Source organism: Takifugu flavidus, chromosome 1 (genome assembly GCF_003711565.1).
Source record: "Takifugu flavidus isolate HTHZ2018 chromosome 1, ASM371156v2, whole genome shotgun sequence".
Classification (NCBI taxonomy): Eukaryota; Metazoa; Chordata; class Actinopteri; order Tetraodontiformes; family Tetraodontidae; genus Takifugu; species Takifugu flavidus.
In genome coordinates, this window is record NC_079520.1 from 4,848,331 (window position 1) to 4,869,449 (window position 21,119).

Here is a 21,119-nt window from a genome sequence, read left to right on the forward strand (position 1 = left end):
TGTTGCCAGATCATTGTAGAGCCTGCTGGGCTGTTGTTTGGCTCCCTTTTGCCAGGAAACCTTTTAAATATGAGCTTTGGCTCTCTTTGTGTGGTACCTGCTCCCCCTTTCTCTTGTTTTTTTTTAAACATTTTTTGCTGTTTTTAGAGTGCTGCTGTTCTGCTCAGCCTTTCTCGCCTGCTCATTGCCCATCTCCATTTCCAGCCAGCAGCAGCTTCATCGTTTTGCTACCTTTTTAAAAAAAAAAAACACCTTTGTGTCATTGGTTGGTCTGCATCTGCATTTTGGGGCCAGGTTTTTTCTGCTTAATAGTTGTATGTCTCTTATTTACTGCTAATTCAACAAGCACAATCATATCACAGTGAAAATAAACCCTGTTGAGAATAAATGGTGAAAACAGCCTAAGGTGGATTTTAAAAACAACCACTGTACTGACGTTTGATCCACAGTGAGTGGTAGCTCTTCACATCTCTCCTTGTGCTTCCCAGCTCGCTGCGGCAGTCTACAGATCTGCCAGATCTCTGGGGCCTGGACGACTCTGGAACCCTGTCCGGAGTTGGGCAGCTACCTGTTCCTGGACTACCACTGCAGAGATGGTTTGGTCGCATATTTGAACATTTGTTAGGTTGATTTGTGTTAGGCCTTAATAGCAACATTTAGAAGAGAATACAGTCATTTTTCAGCCCCAGTAATCATTAGAGGTCTTTCAACCTTGCTAAATTCCCCCCCTTCGGATGGGTGTAACATGGGAAAATTCCACTCTACTCAATGCCTTTTTCTCTTAAATGCAAAGCAAATCCCTACAGAGCGCATGCTACAGTCAGAAAATTATACACTATGGGATGGGATGCAGATAGAGCATGCTGGCCCCACACTGAAATTCACTAATACTCCTTGGAATTGTATTGCTACACACTTGTGTGCCCACAGGGATGATTCTGTTGGTGCGCTCTGCGGCTGCTCTTTATGATGATGTCGCCATCAACGTTCGGTGGCTTCTGTTATCCAGAGGGGGAAATTTCAGCTGCAAACTGAGCACCGGGGACGGTCGTGTGTTTTCTCTGAAGAGTCCGGAGGCGTGAGTGGGAACAATTGTGTGACAGGGAATGGGTTTCCTGGCCTGGCGGCTAGACCAGTCAAAAACTGCTCAAGACTATTTCAACAAAAGCCAGATCAGGATTTAAATAATTACAGGCTGATTTAAGCACAAAAACAGTCACATGGTCAAAAAGGCACACATGAGAAAATGACGGTGGAAAAACAAACCGTAATCCTCAGATAAATGGGATTTAAATGCTGAAAATGGAGTGAGTTAAACCAAGGCAAACATGATCTAGTCATTTTAATGAGCTGTCACTCGGACTAAATTACTGTGCCTCTGCTTATTTATGTGAATGGAATTAAGATGATCCCCTGTCGCCTTTGCAACAGGACTGAATAACACCTGTGGATGTGTTTCAGGTTGGAGATCAGAGTGCTGCACAGATATGTTCGTCCAGGCACGTTCGCTGTGGCGGCTCAAAAAGTAATTTCCATCCGCCGGCCCGTCACAGCCGTCTCTTTCCTCACATGCTATGCCGGGAATCTCTCTTTCAGTGCAAGCAATTGCAAAGCCGTGCACGGTGAGCGGCTTCAAATTCAAATAAATGCAGGTAGGTGCCAAGATGACAGCAATTTAACATAATTCACCGTGTTCAGTTTAGTTTTACATTTGAAAGCTGTTGCTTTCATATTATAGTCACGCCGTGTCTTTTTTTTAAACGTCCTTTATTTATTTGGGTTTATATTACTTTATGTGTGAAGGTTCAAAGATGACCTACAGGATTCAGATTGATGACATACTGCTGCCTGGATTTTGCAGTTCAAGAGGAAATGTTCCTGTGAACATCACAGTGGCTCCAGACATTGTTAATCGCCTTAGAATTGGTTGCCAACGTTTGATTATTTATGCATCTAACGTGGTCAAGGTCCCTGGGGTGTCTGCACAGCTGCAGGTACTGGTTAAAGAGCCACAACCTATGAGCCATTTCTCCTTCAGGGAGACCAAACACAAATGTGACGCCTTTAAAATGTTCTAAATGTTCTAAAATGTCTTTATCTAGATTTGTGTGCTGGAGAAAATAAGGGGACTTCGAGCTTCTGTGTTGGCAGACAAGGAGGCAAATCTAAAATTGGGACGTATCGTATATATAGGTGTTTCCCTTGAACAGGGAGTTCCTGCTCTGCTTCTCTTCCGTCTGCTCCAGAATAATGACACCATTTCCAAGAGCACTGAAATAAAAACAAATAAGGCTATTTTTCATTTAGGACACCACTTCCATGGTAGGTTTCAACTAAAAGTGGAAGTTAAATTACTGAATAGGTTTCGTAACCTAAACAAATGTTTTTAAAACTCTGTTATTTGTCTCATGCTGTGAAATTATCATGTTTCAGCACTTTGTGTGTGGAGAATTTCTACATTTTGCCTTTACAGAACTGTTTAACTGTTGTTTTGCAGGATGCATGAAAATAAAACTCAAAGCATGGAACATTTTTTCTTCTGTGGAAATAGATGTGGATATGCCTACCGCATGCAGCAAGGATACAGACATAAAAGAGGTAAAATACCTGTCATTTTGTGCTTTCTTTTTTCCCTTTTTGAATCTTTTAGCCTTCTGTGCACATTATTTCTTTTCATGTTGTTTGTTCTTTTTTTAACCACTTTAAGCTAAAGAAACAGATTAGATTTGCCAGGTCTGAACCTACGCTGTCAATCGTGGCAACACCTGGCAATATCATAAGATTAAAGACAGACATCACACTTTCAGTAACATCATCAGACACCCTCACTGACTCATCCAAACGATACAAGTGGGAGTGCAGTGAGTATTGTTAATTACTACATCCATGAAGGTTCTCCAGGTCATAGTCATTCCATTAAGTTGAGCAGAGAGTCAAGTGGATGGTCTTTCCTCCTTGTCCTATCAGCAGAAGCCCCCCCCCCCCATAGAGGCAGACCGCCGGGGGCTGGAAGGGTAATACACTGCAGTGAGATATAGGTCCACGGAAAGTTATGTAATCATATGCTTCAGTATTTCCTGGTTGATAGTGATGTTAGAAGAAATTGGAGCCAGGCGATGTGATGGGCAGAAGGAGAACATTTGGTTTCAAATATTCAATATAAATACATTTACAAATTGAAAGAAAGGAAAAGAAATAGTTTCAACTCCCACAAAACTGGTCCGAAATGTCTCCCAGCTTCTCACAGCAATCCAGTTGACTCTCTGCTACGCCTCCATGAATGTGTAAATGTAAACATTTTCTTATAACTATCATGAAAACAGTATTAATGTGTTACAAGCTAGCATACTTTTTTCTTAAAAAAACCCAAATACTGAGACCATATTGACGCACTTGCAATTACCTGATAATGCTCCTGAAATTTGCAAACACGTGTTCAAAAAAGATTAATATAATATAGAACATCAAAGCTCTTATGTTATGTAGAGTCTGTATGCCTGCAGTCCACTGTTATGTCTGAAGTAATGACAACTTTGCTTCAACAGAGCATCCGTGCAAATGCCAAGACAACTCTGAGGGAACGACACACGTGGTTGGCCAAAGCTGCCTTCCACAGCCGTATGAGTACATTACATACCGTTTCAGCGTGATAAACATTGCTGACAACAACGTGGAGGAATCTGAATTCATATGCATCACTGTTATCCCTACTAAGGCAACTGTTCCTGCACAGTAAGATGTATTTTGACCCAGTTATGACAGAACCAGCCACACTAAGCCTGAGTCTAAATGGTCTTTGTTGTCCTCCAGGCTAACTTGCACGCAAGGATGTAACCCGGTGACAGAGAACAAGGCCGCAACCATTAAGCTGGATTGCATAAATTGTAATATTGACTGGTACATCACAGAGCTATCCGACAGCGACAACTGGCCGGTAAGTGTTACAGACGGATCTTGAATGTTTAAACTGTGGCTGAGTTGGTGGTGATTAATGAATTTGGGTGTTTATTTCTTTGCAGGATGAGACAAGGAGCTGCTATATAAATGCGGGTGAAAGACCATTCAGAAAGGTGCAGGATGGTGGAACACAGTACATCGTGAGCGGAGACATGATTTCACAGGCTATGGAAAAAGGTGTGGATATCAGGGTGGTGGTCATTTATGGTATGTATTCATCAGTCCCTATGAAACCAATTTTAATAAAAACCATTGCCTTTCCAAATACTAGTCACACACTTTTTTCACCAGATGCCAATGTGCCACTTTACAAGGACTACACCATAAATACACGAGTTACAGATTCTACTGCCACTACTACACATCCAACCACACCACGTCCCACCAGTCAGTCACCAGGAGACAACAATGGCGTCCTTACCACCAGTATCAGAGCAGGTTCCTCCACAAGTCCAACCACACCACGTCCTACCAGTCAGAACAATGGTGTCCTTACCACCAGTATCAGAGCAGGTTCCTCCAGAAGTCCAACCACACCACGTCCTACCAGTCAGAACAATGGTGTCCTTACCACCAGTATCAGAGCAGGTTCCTCCAGAAGTCCAACCACACCACGTCCTACCAGTCAGAACAATGGCGTCCTTACCACCAGTATCAGAGCAGGTTCCTCCACAAGTCCAACCACACCACGTCCCACCAGTCAGAACAATGGCGTCCTTACCACCAGTATCAGAGCAGGTTCCTCCACAAGTCCAACCACACCACATCCCACCAGTCAGAACAATGGCGTCCTTACCACCAGTATCAGAGCAGGTTCCTCCACAAGTCCAACCACACCACGTCCCACCAGTCAGAACAATGGCGTCCTTACCACCAGTATCGGAGCAGGTTCCTCCACAAGTCCAACCGCACCACGTCCCACCAGTCGGTCGCCTGGAGACAACAATGACATTCAAACTACCAGTGTCGGCCCTCTTCAGTGCACTATAGCACCACTGAGTGGAACTAATATTGATGCCTTCAACATCACTTGCAACACAGCTTTTACCTGCTCTAACTGCCAATATTGTTTTCACACTCTTAATGGTAAGTTTCACAGATTTGGTTGCTGGTCTATCAGACTTGGAGCTCTCAGTGGTAAATAAAGCCACAAAAAAACATACTTTTTATTTTGTGGAACGGCCAGGAAATCATTTGCAGTGCAGCAATGACAGGGAAGTTGTGTCACTCTTCCTACCACCTGGAAACAAACAGTCAAACTTCAGCCTCCACATTGCAGCAACAGCAAAAAGTGGCAGCTTTGTAGCCAGCACCATCATAACAACACAGGTTTGTAGAAGGAAAGCAGGCCCAACTCAACCCCTCTGGTGTTTAAACTCACACGTTACCATGGTAAATGCCTGTCATTCCTCAGGTACTCGACTTCCTGACAGACTCTGGTTCTTCAGATGACGACCTTGTCAAGAATATCACGGCTAAGCTAAAGAAACAAGGCCAGCTATCAGGAGAAACTGTGGCCCAGATCTTTGCTGTGTCTGACAATCTCAACAACCAGTCCTCAAACGCTGACCGGCGAAAGGTGACTGCCGTAATGCTTTGCTTTGCCCTTTCTCTCAAGATGCACTACAGATCAGGCGAGGAATTTGTTACTGGCTGAAAAATGTTTTGCCATCTGGTTTGGTGGTCGAAGCTCCGTCAGTTGCTGCTGCAGGTCATGAAAACCACAGTGAAGGAAGTTCCAATCAACACTCCAACGGGGGTCCATCAGGCTGCCAGGGCGCTGAATGCTATCACCCAGAGAGGAAGCGAGCTCGGCTCCTCTGCTGTGGTAATGTACCAAGTCCACACCTATGCTTGACATACGTTTTGATGTGTTCAGAAACAGAAAACTCTTAAATAGCCGCAAGTCGTGCTGTTAGTGTGAGACTGGATTTCCATTGGCAGGAGGAAGCATCAGTGATATTGGCAAACCTCAGCACCATTCTTCTTCATGTGGAGGTGAACAACAGTGAAGAAATAGTTGTGGCGGCCAAAACTATTGTTGAAGGAGCCAGTAATATCCTGGAGTACACTTACATTGTAAGTATCGGTTTTAGTGGCTCCTTTTATCTCCACTGAAGGTTAGGGAAATTAAATACATCTAACAATGCTGCTGTTCTTCTTTTTTTTTTTTAAATTAAATTAAATTCATTTTTATAAAGATTCCATTTAGGTCTGGCAGAGGTAATGCCTTCTTTACTCAAATGCCATTATATGTTGATTTTGTGCTCATTTCACACTCTAATTTGTGATCACCTAACAGCTCAATTACTCTTCTCTCAATTAGTCTTTTTCTTTTCTCTTGAGCCATAAAGGACTGTCCTTTTCTTTTGCAGAGAAACATATCTGATGACATCCTTGTTGCTTTGAAAAACACACAGCGCGCTCTGCTGAGACATAAAAACGTCAACCAGGGGCCAGTCGTCATCAAGGAGGATAATATTAACATGCTTGTTGATAGGTATGCTTTGTTGCTTTCTCTGTTTCTGTGCTGGGCTGAAGGCGATTCGCAGGCAGTGGCCCTGCAGCTCTATTAATCTGCATCCTTCCCATTTTCTTGGCTTTAACAATTAAACCAATAAAAACCATTAGTTTACATGATAGTGCAGAAGTAAGGTTAATATAATCAACTTATATAGGTTAATTGAATAGTTGAGAGTGGTGCAATGTGTCATGTTTTCATTGCTCTTGGGACGAATGTCCCATTTCCCCAAGTAACTCCTTATGTTTTTGTTAGCGTAAAATTATTTTCGGACGGAAGCACAACAATATGTGACCTCTCTAGATGTTGCTGTGCATGAATGCTCAGTGAAGACCTTAAAGAGTATATTTATTTATATTTATTTTATTCCGTGTTTATACTCCACAGAGTAACACCGGACTATTTGCACAGAAAATCGATCCAAATTCCAAACTGCTCTTGCTTCACTTTTTCTCTTCCAAAACTCCCGTCTACCTTGATCCCTCCAGGGGAACCAGTTGATGTGCAGGTAAGCTCATCATCAAATAGAGCTCTGTCTGTGTTCAACTAAAATGAACGGAACTAAAAAGAGACAATAACTAATTTAAGGTACAAATGATTAATCTCACTATCATACCCTGCATGACAGCCAGCATGGTTTTACATAAGTTTCCCTAGAATGTCCAGTCTAACCTTGCAACATGTGAACAGATGCTGACTTTAGATAAAAATCCATTTGTGTGGAACGAGAGAGGGAACATCAGCGGTAGAGTTGGAGCTCTGTCCCTCGCGGCACAGGATGGCTCATTTATCACAGTGGAGAATCTGAGCAAAGACATAGAGGTCAGTTCTGGCTCTACCATCATGGCAGAGGATTTTTATCTGCAGAATAGGACCTTCTTTTATGCCACAGTTACTATAATTACCATATTATCTGGATCAGTTACAGCTTGTTCTTGCTCCTTTTTAAAAACACCTGTATTTTGCATTGTTTTCAGCATGCTCGGCGTATTAATTCATGTTCAGATTGAAGAGATGAAACACATTTCTTGTCCTTCAGGCAGTTGTGCATCTATAGAGTGCCAAGAACATTGTGAAAATAAAGCTGGCACATTCTAAAATCCAATCATTGCATGAATAGAACTTTATTTCTTATTGTGTTCATTATAAACACTTTTTGTGCAGCTTCTTCATGTGTGTGTACCAGAACTACAAACACAGCCTACGCTGCAGCTCCATAAACATGATGTGTGTATTCTATTGATTTGAATGTCGTCTGAGGCCCACAGATTCTGATGCCGAGTCCTGCAGGAACACGTGTGAGCTCTTCTATTCTGGACCTGGGGAACTACAGCACAATGGTCATTGACCTCCCCTCGGCTGACAGTACAGTACTCTTAAAGGTACACAGGAGGACATTAAAAAACTGTTTAAACAATGGTCGTTGTCAATATGTTTCTCTTTTGTTTAAAGATGGTGCCTTCTGTTGATCCTTTACCCTTCAAAGTGTTCCTTGGTTATAAGAGCTACCCTACTGACACAGATTTTGTGGCGATGACAGAAATGCCTCTGAAAGGAGCAAATCTTGGTGAGAAGACAAAACCTTTTTGAACTCTACGTTACCTGACTAACCGTGGCCTCTACACGTGTCATTTACAGAGGAGAGGTACACTTGGATGCTGCAACCTAAAGATTTAAAAGGATGTATGGGGGAGCACTATCTTGTAGTTAGGCCAGTAGTTGGTGCAGGAGTAAAGTCCATTAATGCCAGCCTGACAGTTACCTCCATCACTACTGCCTGTAATTTCTGGAATGAGTCAAATTTAGATTGGAGCACTTACGGCTGCAGGGTGAGTGTGTCATTTTGTTATGTGTGCCACATTTCTTAGACTTTAATGACATAATATGCCGTTTCCTTCCCAGGTTGGTGTTCAGACCACACATTTAGTGACACAGTGCCTCTGCAACCACCTCACCTTCTTTGGGAGCTCGTTCTTCGTCACTCCCAACCTTGTCGACCCCTCACGGTCCGCCGAGCTCTTCGGGACCTTCGTAGAAAATCCCGTGGTCGTCTGCTTCGTGGGAGCACTATTTGTTGTTTACTTCTTGGTGCTAGTTTGGGCACGGCGAAAAGATATCCAGGACGTGGCTAAGGTAGGGCACATCTGTAGGTCCCCTCTGTCAGGACCTCAGTTTGTTTTTGATGATTCTAACACGAGTTGCAGCCTTGACTCATCTGCAAATCGACAAAAAGCCTGGCAGCATCAGAGCACTGAATTTTGTAAAATGGAGCTCATTCTGATACATAAAATGTGCCAGTTGAGGCAGAAATATCAGAATTAGATTTAAGGATTTAATCAGTCAATGGAGCTTGACTTTCACCAAGAGGGTAATAATCTGAAATCCTGTAAATTCTAAAAAGAAATCATAAAGAAGAGTGTTTTAAACTCCTGGTTTTCAGGTGAAGATCACAGTGCTGCAAGATAACCACCCCTTAGATGAGTACAGCTATCTTTTAAGCGTCAGCACTGGACATCGGAGAGGAGCCTCGACATCTTCTCAGGTACATGCATTCAGATTCTTTTTTTCTTATGTTTTTCATTTCCTTTTAGCAGCACATAGAAGACAATAGCCACATGCCAGTTTTTCTATCTGAGTAAGTTGCTTTCAAGTTCCAATTCCAATTGGCCCTGGGTGTTTTGCAAAGACCCTGAGGCTGCAGCCTTGGCACTAGAGTGGAAAAGGAAACAAAGATGGTGATGGGTTAGACACCCTTGCTCTTAACTTGATGATGACTGTAGCTACACAGATAATAGTTTTGTTTTATAAAAACAGCTTTTAGCCTTCACTTTCACAGTGAGGTCAGCCTGTTTCTGGGATAGTAAGCTACTTCCACTGCAGGAAGGGCTCAAAGCTAAAGGCCCAGGCACCCATTCTTACTAGGTTTACTCAAGATTTTCATGTAAGGGACCAGATTCACCAGGCATTACCTTTATTTACATTGCCTCCTTGATAAACTATTAACTTGTTTTATCAGCTATAAGTGAGAGGTCTAGCAGACCTGAAAGACTGGCTATGCTCTTGTCATCGCAAAATGACATGTCATCCTTCCATAAAAGTCAACATTCACTTACTGAACTCAATAGTACCAATTTGGCATGTAAGGTCATGGACTTCTGCTATGAGACCTTCCTCCACGAGCAACAAATGGCGGGGAAAACTTGAATGCGTCTGTCTGTTATGAATCTCAAATACCCACTTTTAAAAGGGACTTGTACCATTCAGTGGCATTCCTCATAGACACATTTCCTCTTATTGTGTAAATGTTTTAACTGTGAGGGGTAAACTCTTTTAGGTGGTAGTGACGTTGCTGGGTGCAGACGGAAACAGTGAACCTCATCATCTGACAGATCCAAAGAAGCAGGTGTTTGAGCGAGGCGCAGTGGACGTGTTTCTACTAACTACTTCCTTCTCCTTGGGCGACCTGAATGCAGTCAGACTCTGGCACAACAACTCAGGCAGCCATCCAGCATGGTAGGCGAATAGATGGAAGACAAAAAGAGCTCCAAATCCTCTAAATGATAGAGGCTTCAACCTTTATAAACCTTCATAAGAACAGTTCGTCAATTTTTGAATAAATCAATAAACATAACCTGCCTGGACTTGTCATCGCTTGTATTTTAGCCTCTTGGAAATAAAAATGAGCTGCTTTTCAGTCCATTCAACAGCCCACAAGCTAATTTTTTTCCCCCTTATCTTCTAAATTAATTAAGATTGCTACTGTTATTCACATCCTGTCTGCTTGAATCAGTCTGTTCAAATCCAATTAAAATGCGAGGAACCTGCAACAAATTCACTCTGTTTCCAAACCAATGGAGGAGAATTATATGATATGAAAATCTAGTGACAACAAATAGGATCCCACCCGTCGAAAGCCAAAACACATCGTTTAGGTACATAAAGTATGGTTTGTTAGTTTTTCTAGGCAAAATTTAAAGTTGCACAAGGTGCAAATGCAGCAGTTGTTGTTGTGTTCTTATTCAGATTGTGAGAAGAAAATGTGAGAAGAAATATGTATCAGTTCTGTATCACAGGAAAAGGGTTTGGCATAGACCACAACACTTTAGTGGACTTTAATTTGTTGACTTTAGCACCTGCTGTGTTCCTAACTTGCAAAATAAGGACTTGGCCCACTTTTCTGTTCTTATTTGCAGGTTTGTGGGAACTGTCGTGGTTCAGGATCTGCAGACTGGGCAAAAATGGCATTTCCTGTGCAACACCTGGTTAGCTATTGACATAGGCGACTGCTTACCGGATAGAGTATTTCCGGTTTCTAGTGAGATGGACTTGATGAGGTTCAGGTAAAATACAGAGGAGTGAAAGCACACACACGCCCACACAGGCTACAGCAGATACATTTCCTTTGGATTTTCTAACAATGAAGTATCAGAACAAATTGTGTTTGATACTGAAATATGGTCTCAGCATGCCCTGAGACTTGTTATTTACTGCTTAAAATTTACATTTTTAACAACAACATCACTTCCTGGCAACTCATTCTGCACGCTGCCACGGGCACCATCTGTTATAATGGAGGAAATTGAGTACATGAAAAAACTACAATGATCATCATTTAGACTCCAATAGAATTTATGAAAAAAATGCCTCAAAAATCTTGTTTAGCCTAATCTAAAAACGAAACCTTTACTAATCAGATTATTATCCTGCTCAAATCTTCACTTGTCAATATTTTCTGTCTGTTCAATCATTCTGTTCCATCAGCAATTTATTCTTCATGAAAGCATCAAAAGATTTCAGCGATGGACATCTTTGGTATTCTGTCATCAGCCGCCCCCCAAGCAGCACTTTCACCCGCGTTCAGAGGGTTTCCTGCTGTTTCTCATTATTGCTTTGTACCATGTTGACCAGCATCATGTTTTACGGCATCCCCAGTGACCCTTCTGAGCAGACGATGGACCTAGGTACAGCATTTATTCACTACATTTTATTCAGGGTTGAAAAAAGAAACAGGGTTATGGTGAAATTTGGACCGTTTACAGAACATAAAGGTTTTTCTTTGTAGCTTTCCTTGAGATTTGCTTGGTAAATAAAATCAGATTGTCTTTGCTTTTTTGCGGTTTTATCCGTTTTCCTTTTTTTCCTGCTTGTTACAGGTCATTTTGAGTTTACCTGGCAACAGTTCATGATCGGAGTTCAGAGTTCACTCATCATGTTTCCGATCAATATCCTCATTGTTAGCATATTCAGACACACGCAGCCCCGAAAGCCTTGTTGTTGCAAATGCAAAAGAGAAACCCCAGATGTGCCCGGGCGCACGTGCTTCTCACAGGCTGACACCCAGGCTGCAAATGAGAATGTCACTTTAGAAACGGTCATGAAGGTAGGTGTTCATATTTAATACACTTAAAAATGATGTTTTTGCTTATTTTTAGGGGTGTAATTGTTAATCTACGTTATTTTATTCTTCCTTTTTTCCTCAGTGGTGAAAATAAAAATGATCTGACTTTTATTCTCAGGATATCTCAAGAATCGCACATTCATTGTCCAAGACTGTAAAAAGCAGCATCCCATGCACAGAGTTTGTACTTGAGCAACAAATTGATATCAATGCTGTTCTCTCTGTGGTGGAGGGCTTCATTAAATTGGGCAGCAATACCAAGCCCCAGCTACCAGGTGAGGGCTCGCTGTGGAGAGTCAATCCGATAATCTTTAGTGCAGTCCAGAGCTTCACTCTATCAGAGATTTATTTTTCATTCAAGCTCTGATATGCACTAGTCATAAGGCCTTATTTTGACAGGTTCGCACTTTAAAAATCAGGTCCAATCCAGTTTATCCAATGCAGATGGCCTCTAAAGAACAATCTCAAAGAACAATCTCAAAGCTGAACAAAAGAAATGGGCAACACTTTAAAGATCTACATAATTGTGGCAGCAAATTACTTACGTTCTTGTTTCTATGTCTCTAAAATTCTGAGTTTGGGCTGTCTGCGTGGGGTGAGTTCAAATTTTTTGTGTTGGGGGATTTTTACATGAGGCTTTAACAAAACCAATAGTGAAACTTTAAGGTGGTGAGAATACCCATTGGACATTAACTCTTAAACAGCCAATAACAAACACACTTTTTCAGGTGGCAGTCTGGCAGCAGAGGCGTTGCAAATGAAGAGCAACAAAAGCCAGTATCTGTATCAGCAACTGTCTTGCATCGAAAGGGATCTGACCCTTCTGGGACCCTCTAGCTTCCACAGCCCACACAGCTACAGCCAGGCAATGCAACAGGTCAAGGGCATGACAACATTTCTGGAAGATCAGATCTCCAAATTCAGCCACTTTGACCTTGCTGAACCTATCAAAAACCAGTGAGAGAAAATAATGACATGACTTATCGGCTAAAATTGTGTAGGTTTTTAGTTTCCTTAGTAGTGTGTATGTGTTAAAAGTGATAGTTATTAATATACAGTAGGTGTATTTATTTTTTGCACGCTTCTCTTCATTTCCAAATTAAGACTTCGGCTGTTATTTAGTAACTGGGCTTTTTATCATTCCACTTCCAGGGGTGGACTCGCAGATGCCACCACTGAAGGTGGTTGTCAGAGTAAATCAAACTGCTGTCACGGAGGGTTTCCCTGGTGGTTCGTCTTTTTCGGGTGGCTGATCGTGATCGCCACCAGTGTTGTCGCAGGGTATTTCACCATGATTTATGGCCTGAAATTTGGGAAGGAACGCTCGATAAGCTGGTTGATATCAATGGTCGTCTCCTTTTTCCAGAGTATCCTCGTCATTCAGCCGCTAAAGGTACTTAGGTAAAGGACATAAAGAAATTTACACTCAAACAACTTCTAACCTAGAAACGGGCTGTATTCTCACCACAGGTGGTGTTTCTTGCAGTCTTCTTTGCACTCATTATAAAGAAGGTGGATGAGGAGGATTATCAGCATATGGTGGTTGTAGAAACTGACAGCCATCCAGGTAGAAGATCATGGAGGCGCATCTCTCGGGCTCTCGTGTTTTAATTTTGAGTTGATCTCTTTAAAAAAAGAGCTCTCTGCAGGTGGAGACAAGGATCCGCAGACGGTCAGACCCAGGAGTGGTGTGTATCAGCCTCCAGCTCCAGCAGACATTGAGAAAATGAGAAAGAACAAGATCCTGGAAGAGAAAGCTTTTGCCTTCCTGAAGGAGTTTTTGAGTGAGTAACAGTATATCTGGGTGAAGATTCTGCAGAACAGGCTGACCCTCAGTGGTTTCATCTAAAGGCTCTGATGTGTTTGTTGCAGTCCACGTTGGTTTTATGTGGATGCTGCTGCTGGTGGCGTACGGTCAGAGAGACCCCAACGCTTATTTCCTTCAGAAGCACATCAGAGAGAGCTTCAGCAACGACGTCTCTGACAGCATGAGCCTCGGAGACGTGTTTTCGTGGTCCAGCACAGTTCTGTTGAAGAACCTTTTTGGAGAGTACTCAGGTGAAAGGTGCACTCTGTGCCAGTTGTTCATATTTGAATATCCTGCTTTACACGGGGAATTAAAAGTTGCTGTCATTCTTGATGCACCCAAAATTCGTTCAGTGTCCAGAGTTGTTTTGTTTTTCATCTTAAATGTGCCAGTAATTTTCCTCAAATCGTAATTCCTCCGTGCAACAGTTTAGACAGCTACTGTGTCAACTTGTCTCAACAAGGCAAAGCAATCTTGGTATTCTTAATTGGTTTGGTAAATGGTTTGTTCAACTGCTGAGAGAAACATTTATCTGCTTTCTCAACTTTAGCTGAGCTTAGTTAACAGACACAAGGTGCCTTGGTGAAAGGTTCTGCAGTTCAGAACCAATGTGCACTGTGGGAGATACCTTTTCAAAGGAAAATATCTTTGACTGTGAAATTGATGGTGCATCGATTACCCAAATGAAGGTAAATATAGACAAACCTCATGTGTCCACTGCTTTGCAGGCTTTATAACAGACGGGAACTCCAAGCTGGTGGGAAACGCTCGTATTCGTCAGTTGAGGGTGCAGAGGAACTCCTGCCAAGTTGCTGGTTCCATGCAACAGCTGGTACCTGGTTGTCATGCTCCATATTCCTGGGAGGTAGAGGACACAGGATCGTACGGCCCCGGCTGGAACTGTTCTACTAGGAATTATACTACAAGCACACCAAACCCCTGGAAGTACCAGACACGGGCTGAGCTCAGGGCTTACCCAGTCTGGGGCGACGTGGCGGTTTATGGGGGAGGCGGCTTTGCAGCAGAACTCGGCCCTGATTTACAAAACGCCAATAGGTAAGGATGTTTAACAAATCTCACTTACCTTCTTTTCCCTTCATTAGCTGATTCTGTGGTTTCATTTTATTATATTGGATTTTTTATTATTGTATTTTATTATTTGATTTTAAGGAAAATAAACTGCAAGTCTATGGACTCATAATGGCCTTCATTCACAGTTTGACAGTTTTACACAAGGTTCCCTCTCAGGCTTTTTTATTTCCTCTTAAATTTTCACCTGCTCTTCATCTGTAGTGCAACTTCTAAGCAGCTTCTTCTGTGGAAAGAACACACTGCTATGCAGAACATTAAACTGAATATCATAGACAGGGTGCATTCATTCAGTCAGTCATTTTCATCAAGGCTTTGTAGATAGAGAGAACATACTGAGCATTCCAATGTGACTACTTTACAGGACCATTACGTATCTCTTCAAGAAGAAATGGCTGGATGGGTACACCAGAACAATCTTTGTGGAGTTCACAGTTTATAATGCTAATATCAACCTCTTCTGCATCGTCACACTATTGTTGGAGAATACCGCCATAGGTGAGGATGAACGTTTCCTCCTTTATTAGCAGAGCTGCAAGACGACACAGTTGTAACTGGGCTAACTGCTTTAGCCGCACTTCTTAAAGAAACCTGTTTCTGCTGACGTTGTAGGAGCATTCCAGTTTGTCAGCAATCTGCAGACTGTGCGACTGTACCAGTCAACCGGTGGCCTTCATGTCTTTGTCATGGCTGCTGAGATCATATACATGGTTTTCATCCTGTATTACATGTTCATACAGGTAAGCAGACTCAAAAACAGTTTCAGCTACTGTGAGGGTGAAGTTTTAGTCACCCGCGCTGTTCGTCACTAGACTCAGATCAACCACGCAAACAGCAGGAGGCCTTGCAAGGGAGAGTCGAGCAGCAGTTCAGGCTTCCTCTGTCAACTCTGCTCGTCTGCTGCTCGATTTATGTCAAATAGGCTCTCACGACTCGTGTCTCCTATCTACTTTTCCCATCTTTGCAACCTCCTTGTCTTAACAAACAGGATACCTCTAAGTGCTGGTTTTGTAAACAGCTCCAGCACTGAGTTTAAACATTCACACATTCCTTTTTCTTAACAGCATTCCTCAAACACTTAAAATCTACACATCGTAGCATTTGGACGATAACAGTAATGACAATAATTCTTCTCACACTACCTCACCTCCTTAATTTTGGAATGTATGCATATTAATTCTCATATTTAACAAAACACTCAAGGCTTGTTTATACTTTTGAATATGTCTGCATTGATCAAGAGCTGAATGCAATTCATTCTGTGGGAGCAAACATTAAGTATCATTATGAGGAGGTGTAATTTATTCATGCATATTTACATGTTTATACGTGCAAGGTTGTGAACTGTAAAAGTTCACAGTCACAAGAGAATAAACTACTAAAATTTCCCTGAGATTTCTGAATTTAATTCCTCACAAAACCTCCATTCAGGGTTCAATCACAAAGCAAATAATAAAACAATCTAAAAGGATTTTGTACGTGTCATTTGTGGTAATCCTAACCCTCATAGTAACATTACAGTACATATTCGAGCCAAACAAAGGCATCTGATCCTTTTTGAGTCTCGCTTATTGAGGTTTATGTAAGTTATTACAGAGTATTTTTCTTTGAAGGTTAAATTATTGAAGACGCTGCGTTGGCTTTACTTCACAAGCAAGTGGAACCTTTTTGAGCTGGCTGTGATTGTGCTGAGCTGGAGTGCTGTGGCTGTTTTCATCAAGCGGACCTTGATTGGGAACCGTGATATAACGCACTACCGAAACCACAGAGACCAGTGAGACCAACTTTTGACTCATATCATTCTGAAGGTTTCATTCTGCAAACTCAAAGAAATCCTTAGCTCCCACTTGTTTTTTTGATTAATATTCCATTTTCTTGTATGTAGATTTGCCAGTTTTTATGAAAGCGCCGTGGCAGACTCAACGCTCCAGTATCTGATTGCCTTCCTCGTGCTGCTGACTACCCTAAAACTTTGGCGCCTGCTCAGATTGAATCCCAAGATGAACATCTTCACTGCTACACTGCAGCGGGCCTGGAGTGACATAACGGGGTTCCTTCTAATCATAGCCATCATGTTTGCAGCATATTCCATCGTGGTGAGTGTTGGGTTACATTCAAGTTCAATCTTTTGTAGCCACAGAAGCGTTTGGGAATAAATTGGCTTGAAGGGAAGCCACACTGTTTCCTTATGCCCCGCTTAGTTTTCACTCCATAACACAAGATGAACTGACAATTAAGTTCTCTCCAACAGAGAAAAGCTCAGCAGATAACGATTTACTGGTGGCCCATTTGCTTTAACCCAAGATCTGTGCTGAGATGATTACTTTTCTCAAAGCATTCCTGGATTTATGCCTGTGTCAGTGTCCTCTGAATGCCCACAGCAAGCAGCACTTTTGAGCGACTTTGCCATACTTCAGGCTCTCAGGGTCAATATTTCTGGATTTTCTTTTCCTTCCCTCTGAGTTGCAGATGTTTGATGATCATGCAGAGATGCTGATGTTTTGCGAGGTGTACAATTCATTTGGATTAAATACTCTGAAAATGCTCAACCTCAGCTCTTTAATCCCAAAAATTCCATTTGATCAAGACTGAATCTGAGATTCTCTTAAACTTTCCAGAGCAACATGATGTATGGTTGGCAGATATCCTCGTACAGAACTGTGAGCAGAGCTCTGCTGACCATCATCAGTCTACAGATAGGCATCTTTAATTATGATGAGGTACTAATTTTTCTATATTTTTAATTTCCTGTGGAGTTGTTGTGACGCTCATATCGATCCTTTGATGCTTCCTAGGTTTTGAATGGTCACCCCCTGCTGGGTGGATTCCTGTTCGGTTCCTGTATCATGTTCATGTCTTTTATGGTGCTCAATCTCCTCATATCTGTGATCTTGGCAGCATTTTCCAACGAGCAAGTATATCACAAGGTAAATATTTACATCTTGTTTAACTGGGGTGACTGACAATGCTGTTGGACTGGTCACCCCAGTTACCGATACGCTGTTGGTCTGTTTCCGTCCCCTTGTTTATAAACTTCAAGGAGTCTTCAACTTAACCTTTCTTGCAAGTGTATTTTTTTTAAGTTTGTTGGTGGCAGTCATCGGATAAAATATTGGACATTGGCTTTAGGGTTGGGGTCAGAGATTTACCTTCACACATTTATGTTCAACTGTTCTAAAAAGAGTAATAAACCAGCAGTAGGTGTTTATGTCCTCACACATTACTGTTTACTGCCGTGTTTCCCCAGTTGTGTGTTTTTACTACTGTTTCTGAAACTATCGATACATTCTTCCAGGCATGGGAATATTTCACCATTGTTTTCTCTTCTTAGCCCTCAGATGATGAGGAAATTTTTGATTTGATGCTGAGGAAAGTCTGCAACCTTTTGGGCATCAAATCCAGGAGTGCAGATGAAACCCAGCTGCCCAATGAGAATGTGGGAAGTTTCCAGAGCATCAGTGACTGAGCTTTCATTATAATTCTTAATTATTACAACCGTGTGCAAAGTGCAAAGCAAGACCTTTTTCATGCAAGTATGGCCGATGTGGCGTGAATGTATTCAAAAATATTTGATCTCCATTAAGACATTTTAACCATTTCCCTGCTTTGGTGGTGAGGCATTTCTTTAAAACTTAATCTCATCCTGGTTTTGTGTGTGAAGAGAATAACAGACAAAAAACAATTTGTTGTCTAGTCCGGTGTAGTCAGATTGCAGGATGTAATTGCGCAGGCTGTTGGCCTCTCCCTGCTACACTGTTTATTCTTTAAAGAAGGCCCAGTGGATTCTGGCAGCCGGCTCTCTCCTCTGCTGTGTGTCAGCAGTGTTGTCCTCAAACTGACAATATGAAGACCAAAAAATAAATAAATTTCTCAATGATGCCACATTTGCATTTTTTTTGCAGATATATCTTTGTGAAAGTTATCTAATTAAATATGAGCTAAATGACATTGCAGTTATAAGATGGTGTGTTTGAGAGAGAGAGATGCTCTTTTTGGGACCATCTGCGTCCACACCAACCACATCACTTCATCTTTATTAAGACCTGTCTTTTGACATTATGATCCGATTTGAATCTAATCTGACAGACCTTCCATACATACTGCGCACGTGCATCGGTGCTGATTTATAATCCCTGCACGCCTCCTTTACCACCACAACAGCACAGAGGCTCAGTGGCTCTAGTCCTTCCATCATTTTTGAATGAGGATTTTCAACAGACAGCAAAACAACAAAAAAATTTTTGCAGTTAAAACTACACCCACAGGGAAACCTATATACTTTCCTGCACTGCCCGTATTCTACCTTATATTTAGCCTTAGATGCCTGACATTTATATAAAGAAAGAGGTGGAGAAAGAAAAGGAGCCTAAATCCTTTTACAATGTCCTTAGATAAAGTCAATTTGTGATTTATTTATCAAGCAAAACAGCAGCTGAGCAACGTGCTGTACAACAGTGAAACCAGAGCAAAAGGGCAATAGCAAAAACACGTACCAAAAATATCGACTTCAAAAGACAAAGTTCAACCACAAATTATTACTCTGTTTCAACATCAAGAGTCACCGACCATGAAATCTTCTACCCTCAGAAATGAATTTTCTTTTCAGTTTAAGTGTCAAGTTGATATCAGTCATGAGGATCAATTGCACCGAATCTCACGTGAGCCTGAAATGACACCCTGACGTGACTGAATTAGTAATAACACAGATCAGCATTGATAACGAAGGAAGCAATAACCAGCATTTATGAACATTCTCCAAAACCAAAAAACTTTTTGCAGTATCTTTTTTCCAGTTTTACAACTAACAAAGCAACAGACACAAATGCATATTTATGTTTTTCATCTAGTTTTTTTAAAAGCTTCATATCAGCAGCTTTTGCTGCTTTAATAAAAGCAGTAAACACAGTGAAGTGATAGATTGACTATGTGAGCAAGTGAGTCAGTTCTTTCTGTGGATGAATTTATCAGGAAAGAAATAATTAGGAAGTGGCCCCCTTTTTGGCTGGCAGGTACGCTAACCTGCCGAAACCGCGTTGAAAGGTTCCGTCACATCTGCCACAAGAACATCGACTCAGCTCTTATTAAAACCAGCCATTATCTTCTCCGACTCCTCTGAGAACTTCCAGAAAACGTCCAGCTCCAGTCTCAGCTTTTTTTCATTTTGAGAATGGTGCATGAGATTCTTTCAGATGTCTGCACAGGTTCTGCACCTATGTGTTATCTTTGAGGGGGACAAAAATTTCTTTGCTGCTCTACATCTACTCTCACTTTGGTCTAATTCCAGACACTTTAGCTGCTTTGTTTTCTAGTGTTTTGACACAACACCCAGCTTTCTACAAAGTCCATGTGTCCATAATTAACCAAATAACACCCACAGCTGCTCAAATTTGTGGCTATTAAGTTGCCTTTGCTTTCATTTCCCGTTGCACTGACTATCGAACCACTGTGACATGACAGCTTGCCTTGGATTTTGCAGTCTTTTTGCCATCAAGAGGTTTCTTGGGACACAATCTTATTTCATAGGTTTTAGAAGGTGGTTCATTTGCACACCTTGGGTGGTTGACTTATACGAGGCTGACACTATATTAAAGATGCAGCACAGCCACAGTTCATTAAAATTTTATGATACTGGGCAATATCTGTGTGATTACATGGATCAAGGGATTAACTGTATCTGTTATTTTTGCATTGTTTTATTTATATGTTGCAGGCCGGAGCTCTGAAAATGTTTTGACTGTAAGATGATGGAATATTCTGCTCACAGTTGTTCCATGTCAATGTTTTAGTTTGCCTTTTCAAACAATAAAAAAAAAGATACATCTGGCGAGTGCTACAGCGTTTCCTCCTCATCCTCGGCTGTGGCACCGGGACTGAGAACAGGCGTATTTTCTTTCAGAGAAATATCATCCACCATTTTTGGCCCGCTGTCCTCAGGTTCTTCGGGTATGGACGGATCTGAGTTACTGATGACGTACCCCGGGAGGATGATGTGCGTGCTGACCATAGACGGACCCGTGGTCCGAGAAACCCGACTGGAAACGAGAGAATTGGCCGGTGCACCCGCCGCCAGGTGAGACTGGCTGCTGGTGCTGTTGTTGTTGTTGATGCCAACGACGACGGAGCCGTAATGATAGCGGCCACAGACCATCGGTACATCCCAGTTAAAGTTCAGGTTCCACCGCGTCCATGTTTTCTTTATCTCTGTCTGGACCTGTGAGAGGGAAAGACAAAGGCATAAGCAGGGTTGTGCTCAAAACAATGGAACTTTGTTCCTGATATTGTGGATTGCAGGTCCATCAAAAATGCCTTTAAACTAATGCCTGGGCTTAATTAGTGGTCAGACAATC

General features: G+C 41.9%; 2 protein-coding genes across 4 annotated transcripts in view; one reads left to right on the top strand and one right to left on the bottom strand.

The window, feature by feature from the left end:
- The first annotated feature begins 189 nt into the window (after nucleotides 1-189).
- On the top strand, nucleotides 190-18,651 carry LOC130531451 (polycystic kidney disease protein 1-like 2). Of its 2 annotated transcripts, none has more exons than XM_057043492.1 (42): nucleotides 190-314; nucleotides 489-596; nucleotides 931-1,078; nucleotides 1,462-1,652; nucleotides 1,804-1,994; nucleotides 2,103-2,322; nucleotides 2,498-2,598; nucleotides 2,708-2,861; nucleotides 3,546-3,732; nucleotides 3,811-3,934; nucleotides 4,020-4,164; nucleotides 4,249-5,043; nucleotides 5,144-5,286; nucleotides 5,372-5,536; nucleotides 5,648-5,785; nucleotides 5,902-6,036; nucleotides 6,333-6,457; nucleotides 6,866-6,986; nucleotides 7,169-7,300; nucleotides 7,747-7,860; nucleotides 7,931-8,045; nucleotides 8,117-8,307; nucleotides 8,381-8,611; nucleotides 8,919-9,020; nucleotides 9,813-9,991; nucleotides 10,672-10,818; nucleotides 11,240-11,439; nucleotides 11,632-11,858; nucleotides 11,995-12,151; nucleotides 12,605-12,833; nucleotides 13,029-13,269; nucleotides 13,347-13,443; nucleotides 13,526-13,660; nucleotides 13,749-13,934; nucleotides 14,412-14,739; nucleotides 15,137-15,270; nucleotides 15,385-15,512; nucleotides 16,386-16,546; nucleotides 16,658-16,868; nucleotides 17,391-17,492; nucleotides 17,568-17,699; nucleotides 18,104-18,651. In XM_057043492.1, exons 3-42 carry the CDS (start codon nucleotides 933-935, stop codon nucleotides 18,236-18,238), a joined length of 7,095 nt encoding a protein of 2,364 aa, XP_056899472.1. In that variant the 5' UTR covers nucleotides 190-314; nucleotides 489-596; nucleotides 931-932; the 3' UTR covers nucleotides 18,239-18,651. The 2 variants fall into 2 exon arrangements, with proteins under 2 accessions (XP_056899472.1, XP_056899463.1); XM_057043483.1 differs by having other exon boundaries at nucleotides 266-406.
- Nucleotides 18,652-19,146: 495 nt separating this feature from the next.
- The window catches only part of pth2ra (parathyroid hormone 2 receptor a), a 28,597-nt gene continuing 26,624 nt past the window's right edge, over nucleotides 19,147-21,119 (bottom strand). For both annotated transcript variants that reach the window (XM_057043514.1, XM_057043505.1), the window contains exon 13: nucleotides 19,147-20,983. In XM_057043514.1, the coding sequence (XP_056899494.1) occupies nucleotides 20,603-20,983 (381 nt within the window). In that variant the 3' untranslated portion in view covers nucleotides 19,147-20,602. The remainder of the gene's footprint in view (nucleotides 20,984-21,119) is intronic.